At 55.0% G+C, this 16,017-nt stretch overlaps 1 protein-coding gene across 1 annotated transcript in view; it reads right to left on the reverse strand.

Annotated features, from left to right (window-relative positions):
- LOC137356008 (sodium/potassium/calcium exchanger 3-like) overlaps window positions 1–16,017 on the reverse strand; it is a 61,919-nt gene that overhangs the window by 1,785 nt on the left and 44,117 nt on the right. Inside the window, exons 9-15 of the mRNA XM_068021709.1 lie at window positions 12,998–13,137; window positions 10,902–11,062; window positions 10,272–10,515; window positions 8,223–8,389; window positions 6,695–6,809; window positions 2,470–2,582; window positions 417–482 (exon numbers count right to left, since the gene is read on the reverse strand). Of these exons, the coding sequence (XP_067877810.1) occupies window positions 417–482; window positions 2,470–2,582; window positions 6,695–6,809; window positions 8,223–8,389; window positions 10,272–10,515; window positions 10,902–11,062; window positions 12,998–13,137 (1,006 nt within the window). The remainder of the gene's footprint in view (window positions 1–416; window positions 483–2,469; window positions 2,583–6,694; window positions 6,810–8,222; window positions 8,390–10,271; window positions 10,516–10,901; window positions 11,063–12,997; window positions 13,138–16,017) is intronic.

Below are 16,017 nucleotides of genomic sequence, written 5' to 3' on the forward strand. Positions count from 1 at the left end.
TGACTTTATATTTATAAGCATCCTTTCCAGTTCGACTCAGACTGAGGTTACCGTAACGACACGCTGATGGTTAATACTGGCTGGCGGTCACAGTGATGGGGTGAATTTCGAGGGTGGTTGGCTCCATGTGAGGGTAGCGGAGGGGGAGGAGGGGAGGGGAGGAGGGCAGATGGGGAGCAGTGTCACAGAGATGGCACCAACGCTAACTGCTCCTGCTGGACTGAGAGAGAGTGTGGGGCCAACATGGATCCCAAAGGCAGTGGCCGGAGAGTTGGGTCTTACTCAGGCCAGTGGCTGTGCTCAGGCATCACCCCTCACCCCTTTACAGAGGCTCGGCAGCCCCCGCCCCCTCACCACCTCCACCGAGGGCCAACCCCCCACTCACACACACTGAGGGTCAGACCATCAATACTCACCATGAGGGAGACTGAGGCCAGAAGCAGGATGACAGAATAGATAATCCCTTTGCTGTTTATCGAGACCTGCAAGCAAGACAGAAGAAGGATAACAGAGACAGAGTGTGAGGTCAAACAGCTCCCACCCTCTGAACCCACTCCGTCCACCAAGAGATATTCGTTTCATTGAGACATCATGTCAGAGAAAACAACTGGGACGGCGGAGGGAGTGCCACACTGTCGGAGGGTCAGTACTGAGTGAGTGCCGCACTGTCGGAGGGTCAGTACCGAGGGAGTGCCGCACTGTCGGAGGGTCAGTACTGAGGGAGCGCCGCACTGTCGGAGGGTCAGTACTGAGGGAGCGCCGCACTGTCGGAGGGTCAGTACTGAGGGAGTGCCGCACTGTTGGAGGGTCAGTACTGAGGGAGTGCCGCACTGTCGGAGGGTCAGTACTGAGGGAGCGCCGCACTGTCGGAGGGTCAGTACTGAGGGAGTGCCGCACTGTCGGAGGGTCAGTCCTGAGGGAGTGCCGCACTGTCGGAGGGTCAGTACTGAGGGAGTGCCGCACTGTCGGAGGGTCAGTACTGGGGGAGTGCCGCACTGTCGGAGGGTCAGTACTGAGGGAGTGCTGCACTGTCGGAGGTGCCGTCTTTCAGATGAGACATTAAACCGAGGTCCCCGTCTGCTCTCTCGGGTGGGTGTAAAAGATCCCGCGGCCACTATTGGAAGAAGAGCAGGGGAGTTCTCCCCGGTGTCCTGGGGACAATATTTATCCCTCAACCAACATCACTAAAAACAGATGATCTGGGTCATTATCACATTGCTGTTTGTGGGATCTTGCTGTGCACAAATTGGCTGCTGCGTTTTCTACATTACAACAGCAACTAAACTTCCCAAAAAAAAGCAGCTGATTGGCTGTGAGGGGCTTTGGAGGGGTTCCTGAGGGGGTGATGCCCCCTCCTGAGTGTGTACCCACACTGAGCTCATCAGGAGCAAGGTCACACTGCATGGCAAATCAGCCAGAGAGAAGGGGGCAAAATCCAGGGGGTGGGGAGGTGGGGGTGGTGGTGGAAGGTGACCACCATCCTGGTTTTGCAACGATGCCCCCTTTCTTCTGGGACTCTTACCAACGTTCGATAGAGCCAACAAGCTGCCCTGGGAACTCAATGTGAACACGTTCCAGCCAGGGAACTTAATGAGAGCCCTGCCCATTCACTATCACCCAGCCAGTCAGCTGAGTTCCACTTCACACCAGGATAAAGGATCAGGCCTGAGGGACTAACTCCCGTCCCCTCCCTAAAGTCCAGGACCACGTGGCACAATGCCTTTCCCTACTGACCCATCCAGGGAGTCCCATCTAATCAGGGACAGGTTGAGAAGACTGTTAAAAAACACCAGGGATCCTGGGCTTTATAAATAGAGGCACAGAGTACAAAAAGAAGGAAGTTATGTTAAACCTTTATAAATCACTGGGTTCTCCCCCAGCTGGAGAATTGTGTCCAATTCCGGACCCCGCACTTTCAGAAGGATGTCAAGGCCTTGGCGAGGGTGCGGAGGATATTTACTGGAATGGTCCCAGGGATGAGGGACTTCAGTTAATGTGGAGAGACTGGGAGAAGCTGGGATTGTTCTCCTTAGAGCAGAGAAGGTTAAGGGGAGATTTAATCGAGACGTTCAAAATCAGGAAGGGTTTTGATGGAGTAAATAAGGAGAAACTGTTTCCAGTGGCAGGAGGGTCGGTAACCAGAGAGACACAGATTGAAGAGAATTGGTAAAAGAACCAGAGGGGGAGATGAGGAGAATTTTTTTTACACAGTGAGTTGTTGTGATCTGGAACGCGCTGCCTGAAAGGGCGGTGGAAGCAGATTCAATAGTAACTTTCAAAAGGGGAATTGGATAAATAGTTGAAAAGGAGAAATTTACAGAGCTGTGGGGGAAAGAGCAGGGGGGGAGTGGGACTGGTTGGAGAGATCTTTCAAAGAGCCAGCACAGGGACGATGGGACGAATGGCCTCCTCCGGTACTGGAGGATTCTCTGATTCTAACAAGGTGCTCAAAGCTTTTCCAATACTCACCATGGATCCATAGTTCAGAACCAGTGTCCTCAGCATCCAGGGAGCTCCGAGTCCCAACAGAATATCAAACACATTACTCCCGATGGAATTGGACACAGCCATGTCTCCCATACCTGAACAGCAGCAGACATTCGACTGGGTTAGTCCAGTGTGCACAAGCTTGGTTATTGAACACTGCAAGGCCTGTGACCTGCGGACACACACAGACCTGTTCTCTTCAAGGACTGAATCCTGCTCCTGTAACTGGGGAGATGCCTCTAGCCCCTCTCTCACACTCCTGTATCTGGGGAGGTCCCTCTAACCCCTCTCTCACACTTCTGTATCTGGGGAGGTCCCTCTAACCCCTCTCTCACACTCCTGTATCTGGGGAGGTCCCTCTAACCCCTCTCTCACACTCCTGTATCTGGGGAGGTCCCTCTAACCCCTCCCTCACACTCCTGTATCTGGGGAGATCCCTCTAACCCCTCTCTCACACTCCTGTATCTGGGAGGTCCCTCTAACCTCCTCTCTCACACTCCTGTATCTGGGGAGGTCCCTCTAACCCCTCTCTCACACTCCTGTATCTGGGAGGTCCCTCTAACCCCTCCCTCACACTCCTGTATCTGGGAGGTCCCTCTAACCCCTCTCTCACACTCCTGTATCTGGGAGGTCCCTCTAACCCCTCTCTCACAGTCCTGTATCTGGGGAGATCCCTCTAACCCCTCTCTCACACTCCTGTATCTGGGGAGGTCCCTCTAACCCCTCTCTCACACTTCTGTATCTGGGGAGGTCCCTCTAACCTCCTCTCTCACACTCCTGTATCTGGGAGGTCCCTCTAACCCCTCTCTCACACTCCTGTATCTGGGGAGATCCCTCTAACCCCCTCTCTCACACTCCTGTATCTGGGGAGATCCCTCTAACCCCCTCTCTCACACTCCTGTATCTGGGGAGGTCCCTCTAACCCCTCTCTCACACTCCTGTATCTGGGAGGTCCCTCTAACCCCCTCTCTCACAGTCCTGTATCGGGGGAGATCCCTCTAACCCCTCGCTCACACTCCTGTATCTGGGAGGTCCCTCTAACCCCTCTCTCACACTCCTGTATCTGGGAGGTCCCTCTAACCCCTCTCTCACACTCCTGTATCTGGGGAGGTCCCTCTAACCCCTCTCTCACACTCCTGTATCTGGGGAGGTCCCTCTAACCTCCTCTCTCACACTCCTGTATCTGGGGAGGTCCCTCTAACCTCCTCTCTCACACTCCTGTATCTGGGGAGATCCCTCTAACCCCTCTCTCACACTCCTGTATCTGGGGAGGTCCCTCTAACCTCCTCTCTCACACTCCTGTATCTAGAGAGGTCCCTCTAACCTCCTCTCTCACACTCCTGTATCTGGGAGGTCCCTCTAACCCCTCTCTCACACTCCTGTATCTGGGGAGGTCCCTCTAACCTCCTCTCTCACACTCCTGTATCTGGGAGGTCCCTCTAACCCCTCTCTCACACTCCTGTATCTGGGGAGGTCCCTCTAACCTCCTCTCTCACACTCCTGTATCTGGGGAGGTCCCTCTAACCTCCTCTCTCACACTCCTGTATCTGGGAGGTCCCTCTAACCCCTCTCTCACACTCCTGTATCTGGGGAGGTCCCTCTAACCTCCTCTCTCACACTCCTGTATCTGGGAGGTCCCTCTAACCCCTCTCTCACACTCCTGTATCTGGGGAGATCCCTCTAACCTCCTCTCTCACACTCCTGTATCTGGGGAGGTCCCTCTAACCCCTCTCTCACACTCCTGTATCGGGGGAGATCCCTCTAACCCCCTCTCTCACAGTCCTGTATCTGGGGAGATCCCTCTAACCCCTCTCTCACACTCCTGTATCTGGGAGGTCCCTCTAACCCCCTCTCTCACAGTCCTGTATCTGGGGAGATCCCTCTAACCCCCTCTCTCACACTCCTGTATCTGGGAGGTCCCTCTAACCCCTCTCTCACACTCCTGTATCTAGGGTGGTCCCTCTAACCTCCTCTCTCACACTCCTGTATCTGGGGAGGTCCCTCTAACCCCTCTCTCACACTCCTGTATCGGGGGAGATCCCTCTAACCCCCTCTCTCACAGTCCTGTATCTGGGGAGATCCCTCTAACCCCTCTCTCACACTCCTGTATCTGGGGAGATCCCTCTAACCCCCTCTCTCAAAGTCCTGTATCTGGGGAGATCCCTCTAACCCCTCTCTCACATTCCTGTATCTGGGGAGATCCCTCTAACCCCCTCTCTCACAGTCCTGTATCTGGGGAGATCCCTCTAACCCCTCTCTCACACTCCTGTATCGGGGGAGATCCCTCTAACCCCTCTCTCACATTCCTGTATCGGGGGAGATCCCTCTAACCCCTCTCTCACACTCCTGTATCTGGGGAGATCCCTCTAACCCCCTCTCTCACAGTCCTGTATCTGGGGAGATCCCTCTAACCCCTCTCTCACACTCCTGTATCTGGGGAGATCCCTCTAACCCCCTCTCTCAAAGTCCTGTATCTGGGGAGATCCCTCTAACCCCTCTCTCACACTCCTGTATCTGGGGAGATCCCTCTAACCCCTCTCTCACACTCCTGTATCTGGGGAGATCCCTCTAACCCCTCTCTCACAGTCCTGTATCTGGGGAGATCCCTCTAACCCCTCTCTCACACTCCTGTATTTGGGGAGATCCCTCTAACCCCCTCTCTCACACTCCTGTATTTGGGGAGATCCCTCTAACCCCCTCTCTCACACTCCTGTATCTGGGGAGATCCCTCTAACCCCTCTCTCACACTCCTGTATCTGGGGAGATCCCTCTAAACCCTCTCTCCCAGTCCTGCATCTGGGGAGATCCCTCTAACCCCTCTCTCACACTCCTGGGCAGGAGAATTCTATCACTGGATAGGCCCCCACCCCACCCACCTCCCAGCAACCTCTCCACATCAGAAACGTATCAAACTGACCCCGATAAAGAATGACAGATTGGATTTTTCTCTCTTGCCCGTCTGGATTCCTAACTCCCCATTCTGCTCCCAGAATCCTCACTGGCTTTACGTCGAGGCTTTTTGACCCATTCCCTTCACTATTTCATTCTCTGCCAGGACAAAACCAACAACTTGCATTTATCTAGTGCCTTTAACGTTGTAAAACATCCCCAAGGTGCTTCACAGGAGCGTAAATCAGACAGAATTTGACCCCGAGCCACATAAGGAGATATTAGGGACAGGCGATCAAAAGCTCGGTCAAAGAGGTCGGTTTTTAAGGAGCGTCTTAAAGGAGGAGAGTGAGAGGCGGAGAGGTTTAGGGAGGGAATTCCAGAGCTTAGGGCCCCAGGCAGCTGAAGGCACGGCCGCCAATGGTGGAGCGATGGGAATCGGGGGATGGACAAGAGGCCGGAATTGGAGGAGCACAGAGATCTCGGAGGGTTGTCGGGGCTGGAGGAGGTTACAGGGATAGGGAGGGTTGTCGGAGCTGGAGGTGGTTACAGAGATAGGGAGGGTTGTAGGGGCTGGAGGAGGTTACAGAGATAGGGAGGGTTGTAGGGACTGGAGGAGGTTCCAGAGATAGGGAGGGTTGTAGGGGCTGGAGGAGGTTACAGAGATAGGGACGGTTGTAGGGGCTGGAGGAGGTTACAGAGATAGGGAGGGTTGTTGGGGCTGGAGGAGGTTACAGAGATAGGGAGGGTTGTCGGGGCTGGAGGAGGTTACAGAGATAGGGAGGGTTGTAGGGGCTGGAGGAGGTTACAGAGATAGGGACGGTTGTAGGGGCTGGAGGCGGCTACAGAGATAGGGAGGGGGGTTGAGGAGGTCATGGAGGGATTTGAACTCGAGGATGAGAATTTTAAAATCGAGGTGTTGACGGACCGGGAGCCAGTGTAGGTCAGCGAGCACAGGGGGTGACGGGTGAACGGGACTCGGAGTGAGTTAGGGGGCAGAGGAGTTTGGGATGGGTTGAAGTTTACGGAGCGTAGAATGTGGAAGACCGGCCAGGAGTGCTTGTGGGATAGTCGAGTCTGGAGGGAACGCAGGCACGAATGAGGGTTTCAGCAGCTGATGAGCTGAGTCAGGGGCGGAGCTGGGCGATATTACGGAGGTGGAAATAGGCAGTGTCAGTGATGGAGAACACAACGGGAACAACTAATGGACTTCCACAGCAAGCCTGGGCTCAGTTACATACCCAACCTTGGTGGGAGATTGTATTGGGACACAAGACCTTTCCCCTGGGAATTCACCTTCTGACCCCACACTACTCACCCTGTCTGGCCACAATCAGACTCGCCATGCAGTCGGGAACACTGGTGCCAGCCGCCAGGAATGTAATTCCCATAATAACATCAGGAATTTCCAGGGAATATCCAATTATTGTTACCTAGGAAATGGCAACGAATGCACCAGATATTAAAACACTCCCAGGACAGGTACAGTACGGGGGTTAGATACAGAGTAAAGCTCCCTCTACACTGTCCCCATCAAACACTCCCAGGACAGGTACAGTACGGGGGTTAGATACAGAGTAAAGCTCCCTCTACACTGTCCTCATCAAACACTCCCCAGGACAGGTACAGTACGGGGGTTAGATACAGAGTAAAGCTCCCTCTACACTGTCCCCATCAAACACTCCCAGGACAGGTACAGTACGGGGGTTAGATACAGAGTAAAGCTCCCTCTACACTGTCCCCATCAAACACTTCCAGGACAGGTACAGTATGGGGGTTAGATACAGAGTAAAGCTCCCTCTACACTGTCCCCCATCAAACACTCCCAGGACAGGTACAGTACGGGGGTTAGATACAGAGTAAAGCTCCCTCTACACTGTCCCCATCAAACACTCCCAGGACAGGTACAGTACGGGGGTTAGATACAGAGTAAAGCTCCCTCTACACTGTCCCCATCAAACACTCCCAGGACAGGTACAGCACGGGGGTTAGATACAGAGTAAAGCTCCCTCTACACTGTCCCCCATCAAACACTCCCAGGACAGGCACAGTACGGGGGTTAGATACAGAGTAAAACTCCCTCTACACTGTCCCCATCAAACACTCCCAGGACAGGTACAGTATGGGGGTTAGATACAGAGTAAAACTCCCTCTACACTGTCCCCATCAAACACTCCCAGGACAGGTACAGTACGGGGTTAGATACAGAGTAAAGCTCCCTCTACACTGTCCCCATCAAACACTCCCAGGACAGGTACAGTACGGGGGTTAGATACAGAGTAAAACTCCCTCTACACTGTCCCCATCAAACACTCCCAGGACAGGTACAGTACGGGGGTTAGATACAGAGTAAAGCTCCCTCTACACTGTCCCCATCAAACACTCCCAGGACAGGTACAGTACGGGGGTTAGATACAGAGTAAAGCTCCCTCTACACTGTCCCCATCAAACACTCCCAGGACAGGTACAGTACGGGGGTTAGATACAGAGTAAAGCTCCCTCTACACTGTCCCCATCAAACACTCCCAGGACAGGTACAGTACGGGGGTTAGATACAGAGTAAATCACCCTCTACACTGTCTCTGTATGCGACTCTACCACATTGAGTAATATATTTCCTTCATGAGGAATTTGGGAAAAAGAGGTTTTAAAAATTTATACCAAATTGTGATTCCCGTTGTGAGACATTGATTCTAATGCTGGAATGGTCAGTGAACTGGAGTCTGCCCCACCCCACATCCTCTTCACCCCTGACACTCTCCACTCCCTCTTTATAAACTCTGTCATTCTCCCCCTTCACAGATTCACACTTCAGCAGACAGCTTGAAACAGTTTGCCAATCTTACCATCCAGACCATAATATAGGAGAAGAGGCCGATCCAGAGGGTGGAGCAGAGGAACGTGGCCATAAACCATTTCTCCCAGCGCGGCTCACTGCAGTTGGGAACTGTGTAGCAGAGCAGGAAGCCCAGCGGCCACGAAACCAGCCATTTAATCACATCACACCTTCTGTCTGCAGATCAGAGAGAAGAGAGAGGCAGCAGTGAGCAGACAAGGAAAGAACCCAGTCAGCAGGACACTGGGCTCGATCAGGGGGCACAGCAAACACAACTTCAAATATGGTGAAATGGGGGAGTGGGATATCAGACTGACAGACCCTCCGACAGTGCAGCACTCCCTCAGTCCCGACCCTCCGACAGTGCGGCACTCCCTCAGTACTGACCCTCCGACAGTGTGGCACTCCCTCAGTACTGACCCTCCGACAGTGCAGCAGACCCTCAGTACTGACCCTCCGACAGTGCGGCACTCCCTCAGTACTGACCCTCCGACAGTGCGGCACTCCCTCAGTACTGACCCTCCGACAGTGCGGCACTCCCTCAGTACTGACCCTCCGACAGTGCGGCACTCCCTCAGTACTGACCCTCCGACAGTGCGGCACTCCCTCAGTACTGACCCTCCCACAGTGCGGCACTCCCTCAGTACTGACCCTCCCACAGTACGGCACTCCCTCAGGACTGACCCTCCGACAGTGCGGCACTCCCTCAGTACTGACCCTCCGACAGTGCGGCACTCCCTCAGTACTGACCCTCCGACAGTGCGGCACTCCCTCAGTACTGACCCTCCGACAGTGCGGCACTCCCTCAGTACTGACCCTCCGACAGTGCGGCACTCCCTCAGTACTGACCCTCCGACAGTGCGGCACTCCCTCAGTACTGACCCTCCGACAGAGCGGCACTCCCTCAGTACTGACCCTCCGACAGTGCGGCACTCCCTCAGTACTGACCCTCTGACAGTGCGGCACTCCCTCAGTACTGACCCTCTGACAGTGTGGCACTCCCTCAGTACTGACCCTCCGACAGTGCGGCACTCCCTCAGTACTGACCCTCCGACAGTGCGGCACTCCCTCAGTACTGACCCTCCGACACTGCGGCACTCCCTCAGTACTGACCCTCCGACAGTGTGTCTCCCTCAGTACTGACCCTCCGACAGAGCGGCACTCCCTCAGTACTGACCCTCCGACAGTGCGGCACTCCCTCAGTACTGACCCTCTGACAGTGCGGCACTCCCTCAGTACTGACCCTCTGACAGTGTGGCACTCCCTCAGTACTGACCCTCCGACAGTGCGGCACTCCCTCAGTACTGACCCTCCGACAGTGCGGCACTCCCTCAGTACTGACCCTCCGACACTGCGGCACTCCCTCAGTACTGACCCTCCGACAGTGTGTCTCCCTCAGTACTGACCCTCTGACAGTGCGGCGCTCCCACAGTACTGACCCTCCGACACTGCGGCACTCCCTCAGTACTGACCCTCCGACAGTGCGGCGCTCCCACAGTACTGACCCTCTGACAGTGCGGCACTCTCTCAGTACTGACCCTCTGACAGTGCGGCACTCCCTCAGTACTGACCCTCCGACACTGCGGCACACCCTCAGTACTGACCCTCCGACACTGCGGCGCTCCCTCAGTAGTGACCCTCCGACAGTTTGGCACTCCCTCAGTACTGACCCTCTGACAGTGCGGCGCTCCCACAGTACTGACCCTCCGACACTGCGGCACTCCCTCAGTACTGACCCTCCGACAGTGCGGCGCTCCCTCAGTACTGACCCTCCGACAGTGCGGCACTTCCTCAGTACTGACCCTCCGACAGTGCGGCGCTCCCACAGTACTGACCCTCCGACAGTGCAGCACTCCCACAGTACTGACCCTCCGACAGTGCAGCACTCCCTCAGTACTGACCCTCCGACAGTGCGGCACTCCCTCAGTACTGACCCTCCGACAGTGCGGCGCTCCCACAGTACTGACCCTCCGACAGTGCGGCACTCCCTCAGTGCTAACCCTCCGACAGTGCGGCACTCCCTCAGTTCCCCCTCTTTGTGACCCCTGACCCCCGTTACCTGGTAATTTAAAGGGGTTGAAGGGGCCATCACTCTCTCGTTCCACCCTCTCATTCCTGTCCATGTCCTCAGCCTCCCCCATGTTTCCTGTGGCTGTTTCTTCGCCCTCCGTTGCGTCCCCCCCTCGACTCCTCCCCACCTCGGCACTCTCGCTGGTTCCATTCTCCACCGCTCGCTTCTCAGGGATCCTGATGGAAACCTGGGGGTCCACATTCCCTTCCCGACTACGGATCAGACGCTGCCTCTGGGGAGGAGAAACACAAGTCAGCATTCAGTCCGCCCTCCTGCTACCCAACTCAGGCCCTCGCTGGGGAGTGTGGGCTGGAGCTGCATCCAAAACCTCACTCCGTTTCAACCGCCAGCCCAGCCAGACCGGGCTATTTAACTGTGGAGGCATCGCAAACCCAATCCCATCCATTCCCAATACACATGGGAAAATCATTGGATAGCGATCAGGAGCAGCAACACTGGCTGGTTAACCCTCCTCAAAATTCCCTGCATTCCGCTTCTCCGCCCACTTGACTCAAGGAGGCCAGACGGGCGAACTCAGCACTAGGCCGGGAATGGAGCCTGGGCTTTTCCTGCTCAGTATACTGGGCAGCCGAGTGCTGCAGACACAGGTGTCCCTACCTCATTGATGAGAATGCGACTGGCCATACTGAGCCTGGTTCTGGGCCCAAAGTGTCTTGTGATCATGATTCGCAGGCTGGCCTCGGGGAAGCTCAGTTTGTGAGGAGACGTGGAGAAGAGCTCATCGACCATCACCACGGAGGTGTTCTCCAGTCCGTGCTCTGTCATCAGGAAGAGCAAACAGCCAACATCAGCAGAGAAATCAGCCAGCAAAAACAGCGAGAAATTAGATTACAGAGATAGGGGCTGCTCCCTCTACACTGTCCACCATCTAACACTCCCAGGACAGGTACAGTACGGGGGTTAGATACAGAGTAAAGCTCCCTCTACACTGTCCCCCATCAAACACTCCCAGGACAGGTACAGTACGGGGGTTAGATACAGAGTAAAGCTCCCTCTACACTGTCCCCATCAAACACTCCCAGGACAGGTACAGTACAGGGGTTAGATACAGAGTAAAGCTCCCTCTACACTGTCCCCATCAAACACTCCCAGGACAGGTACAGTACGGGGGTTAGATACAGAGTAAAGCTCCCTCTACACTGTCCCCATCAAACACACCCAGGACAGGTACAGTACGGGGGTTAGATACAGAGTAAAGCTCCCTCTACACTGTCCCCATCAAACACTCCCAGGACAGGTACAGTACGGGGGTTAGATACAGAGTAAAGCTCCCTCTACACTGTCCTCATCAAACACTCCCAGGACCCTGCAGAGATACCTGTACGTCGAGCGTCCTCCCAGATGGTGTGCGCTGGCGACGTATTTTTTCCGCCAGTGTCACTGCCTTCAAGACGACACGCAGCTCCCGGTGGAGTCCGTTAGCCGCGCCTCTCTGAGGGAGTTGCCTGTCTTTTACCGGGATCTTTTCCGAGTCTGGAACATGGTCGCCTCCAGTCAGGGCGCTCCCCCGCCGGCGGAGGAGAGCGCCTCGGCTGTCCGGGCGGCCGACTCCGGGGACGGTCCGGCGGGCGGAGGAGTAGCCGAAACCCCCGGGACGCCCCTCACTGCGGGTGGCGAGGGGGCTCGGGAGTGCGGAGCGATCCCGGCCGAGCTGACACCCGCTCGGCCGGAACTGCTCATCGGACCCAGGCCCCGAAACCCTCCTCGGGAGCCGGTCCCGCACAACCCGAGCCGCCTCTCGGAAATGCCCTCCGTGCCATTCCAATCGGCGCGGAGGGGTTTCCTGTACGGGCTGCTCCTGCACACTCTCCACTTCCCCGCCCTCGTCAGCCGGCCGGACACGCCCTGGCGGTCCGCGTTGCCATCTGGCGGCGAGGGGAAACCCCGATGGAGGTCTCTCTACGCGGGAGTCTTCCCCCTTTACATCGGCGACCTGGGGTGGAGGGTGCTGCACAGAGCAGTCCCGTGCAATAGGCTTTTAAGTAGGTTCACGGACTCCCAGGCCAGCTGTACTTTCTGCGGCCTGGACGAGTCCGTGTTCCACATTTATACGGAGTGTGCGAGGTTGCAGCCCCTATTTGAGTATCTGAAGGGGCTGCTCCTCAAATTCTGGCTGCACTTCAGTCCCACGCTCCTGATCTTTGGGCACCCGGTGTGGAGGGGCGTGGGCCGGGAGGAGGATCTCCTCGTCGGTCTGCTCCTGGGCCTGGCCAAGGTGGAAATTCACAGGTCCAGGTTGCGGGCCGTCGGGGGTTCCGTCCTCCCCGATTGCCTGCCCCTCTTCCGCGGTTACGTTCGCACCCGGGTGTCCCTGGAAAAGGAGCATGCGGTGTCCGCCGGTACGCTTGAGGCCTTCCACGACCGGTGGGCACCGCAGGGACTGGAGTGCATCGTCGACGCCGAGAATGGCATTTTAATTTGAGTTTTTTTGTTTATTTATCTGGTTTTAATAAAGTTATTTTAAAAATATAAGTGTGTATATAAAGGGGGCCTGAGGAATAAAGGCCCCCTCGACGTGAAAAATATAAAAGGGGCCTGGGGTAAAAAGGCCACGTTAAAAAAAAACGGAGTTAGATGCAGAGTAAAGCTCCCTCTGCACTGTGCTGTCTGCTTTTGAAACTGATTCTTTCCCTTCAGTATGAGGATGAGCCTCTCGCACGCAGTGCGGCCTTGATTATCTATATATTTATTACCTGTTTGCAGTATTACCACGGTAGCTGAATATTTCTGTTCATTTTCTGCCTCTTGCTGTGCACTTGAGACCTCAGTGTCTGGTCTTCTTGGACCGTTACAACGTAGACCCTCAAAGTAACTGCGTATTTTTGTATTGTATCTGAGGATTAAGATGTATTGTGGTAAAGGAACAGTTAGCTCACCTTGACCCTGAGACCCATACCTCCCGCACCCTTGATCCCATTCCCGCTAAACTGCTGATCATTCCTCGTCCCACGTAGTCAATATTGTTAATGGTTCTCTCTTCAGGTGTTGTCCCTCTCTACTGGAAACCTGACATCTTCACAAACTGCTCTCCTCCAAGTCACCAATGACATCCCATGTGACTGTAACGAACTTTCCCTCCTCATCCCTCTCGACCTGTCTGCAGTCTTTGACACAGTTGACCAGACCATCATCCTCCAACACCTCTCCACTGTCATCCAGCTGGGTGGGACTGATCTCACCTGGTTCCATTCTTATCTATCTAAATGTAGCCAGAAAATCACTTGCATTGGCTTCTCTTCCTGCTCCCACACTGTTACCTCTGTTGTCCCCCAAGGATCTATCCTTGGCCCTCTCCTGTTTCTCTTCCTGCTCCCACACCGGTACCTCTGTTGTCCCCCAAGGATCTATCCTTGGCCCTCTCCTGTTTCTCTTCCTGCTCCCACTCTGTTACCTCTGTTGTCCCCCAAGGATCTCTCCTTGGCCCTCTCCTGTTTCTCTTCCTGCTCCCACACCGTTACCTCTGTTGTCCCCCAAGGATCTATCCTTGGCCCTCTCCTGTTTCTCTTCCTGCTCCCACTCTGTTACCTCTGTTGTCCCCCAAGGATCTCTCCTTGGCCCTCTCCTGTTTCTCTTCCTGCTCCCACACTGTTACCTCTGTTGTCCCCCAAGGATCTATCCTTCACCCTCTCCTGTTTCTCTTCCTGCTCCCACACTGTTACCTCTGTTGTCCCCCAAGGATCTCTCCTTGGCCCTCTCCTGTTTCTCTTCCTGCTCCCACACCGTTACCTCTGTTGTCCCCCAAGGATCTATCCTTGGCCCTCTCCTGTTTCTCTTCCTGCTCCCTCACCGTTACCTCTGTTGTCCCCCAAGGATCTCTCCTTGGCCCTCTCCTGTTTCTCTTCCTGCTCCCACACCGTTACCTCTGTTGTCCCCCAAGGATCTATCCTTGGCCCTCTCCTGTTTCTCTTCCTGCTCCCACACCATTACCTCTGTTGTCCCCCAAGGATCTATCCTTGGCCCTCTCCTGTTTCTCTTCCTGCTCCCACACCGTTACCTCTGTTGTCCCCCAAGGATCTATCCTTGGTCCTCTCCTGTTTCTCTTCCTGCTCCCACACTGTTACCTCTGTTGTCCCCCAAGGATCTATCCTTGGCCCTCTCCTGTTTCTCTTCCTGCTCCCACACCGTTACCTCTGTTGTCCCCCAAGGATCTATCCTTGGCCCTCTCCTGTTTCTCTTCCTGCTCCCACACCATTACCTCTGTTGTCCCCCAAGGATCTATCCTTGGCCCTCTCCTGTTTCTCTTCCTGCTCCCACACCGTTACCTCTGTTGTCCCCCAAGGATCTATCCTTGGTCCTCTCCTGTTTCTCTTCCTGCTCCCACACTGTTACCTCTGTTGTCCCCCAAGGATCTATCCTTGGCCCTCTCCTGTTTCTCTTCCTGCTCCCACACTGTTACCTCTGTTGTCCCCCAAGGATCTATCCTCGGCCCTCTCCTGTTTCTCTTCCTGCTCCCACACCGTTACCTCTGTTGTCTCCCAAGGATCTATCCTTGGCCCTCTCCTGTTTCTCTTCCTGCTCCCACACTGTTACCTCTGTTGTCCCCCAAGGATCTATCCTCGGCCCTCTCCTGTTTCTCTTCCTGCTCCCTCACCGTTACCTCTGTTGTCCCCCAAGGATCTATCCTTGGCCCTCTCCTGTTTCTCGTCCTGCTCCCTCACCGTTACCTCTGTTGTCCCCCAAGGATCTATCCTTGGCCCTCTCCTGTTTCTCTTCCTGCTCCCTCACCGTTACCTCTGTTGTCCCCCAAGGATCTATCCTTCACCCTCTCCTGTTTCTCTTCCTGCTCCCTCACCATTACCTCTGTTGTCACCCAAGGATCTATCCTTCACCCTCTCTTGTTTCTCTTCCTGCTCCCACACCGTTACCTCTGTTGTCCCCCAAGGATCTATCCTTGGCCCTCTCCTGTTTCTCTTCCTGCTCCCACACCATTACCTCTGTTGTCCCCCAAGGATCTATCCTTCACCCTCTCCTGTTTCTCTTCCTGCTCCCACACCGTTACCTCTGTTGTCCCCCAAGGATCTATCCTTCACCCTCTCTTGTTTCTCTTCCTGCTCCCACACCGTTACCTCTGTTGTCCCCCAAGGATCTATCCTTCACCCTCTCCTGTTTCTCTTCCTGCTCCCTCACCATTACCTCTGTTGTCCCCCAAGGATCTATCCTTGGCCCTCTCCTGTTTCTCTCCCTGCTCCCACACCATTACCTCTGTTGTCCCCCAAGGATCTATCCTTGGCCCTCTCCTGTTTCTCTTCCTGCTCCCACACTGTTACCTCTGTTGTCCCCCAAGGATCTATCCTTCACCCTCTCTTGTTTCTCTTCCTGCTCCCACACCGTTACCTCTGTTGTCCCCCAAGGATCTATCCTTCACCCTCTCCTGTTTCTCTTCCTGCTCCCTCACCATTACCTCTGTTGTCCCCCAAGGATCTATCCTTGGCCCTCTCCTGTTTCTCTTCCTGCTCCCACACCGGTACCTCTGTTGTCCCCCAAGGATCTATCCTTCACCCTCTCCTGTTTCTCTTCCTGCTCCCTCACCATTACCTCTGTTGTCCCCCAAGGATCTATCCTTCACCCTCTCCTGTTTCTCTTCCTGCTCCCTCACCGTTACCTCTGTTGTCCCCCAAGGATCTCTCCTTGGCCCTCTCCTGTTTCTCTTCCTGCTCCCACACCATTACCTCTGTTGTCCCCCAAGGATCTCTCCTTGGCCCTCTCCTGTTTC

The sequence above is a fragment of the Heterodontus francisci genome, chromosome 44, assembly GCF_036365525.1.
Source record: "Heterodontus francisci isolate sHetFra1 chromosome 44, sHetFra1.hap1, whole genome shotgun sequence".
Lineage (NCBI taxonomy): Eukaryota > Metazoa > Chordata > Chondrichthyes > Heterodontiformes > Heterodontidae > Heterodontus > Heterodontus francisci.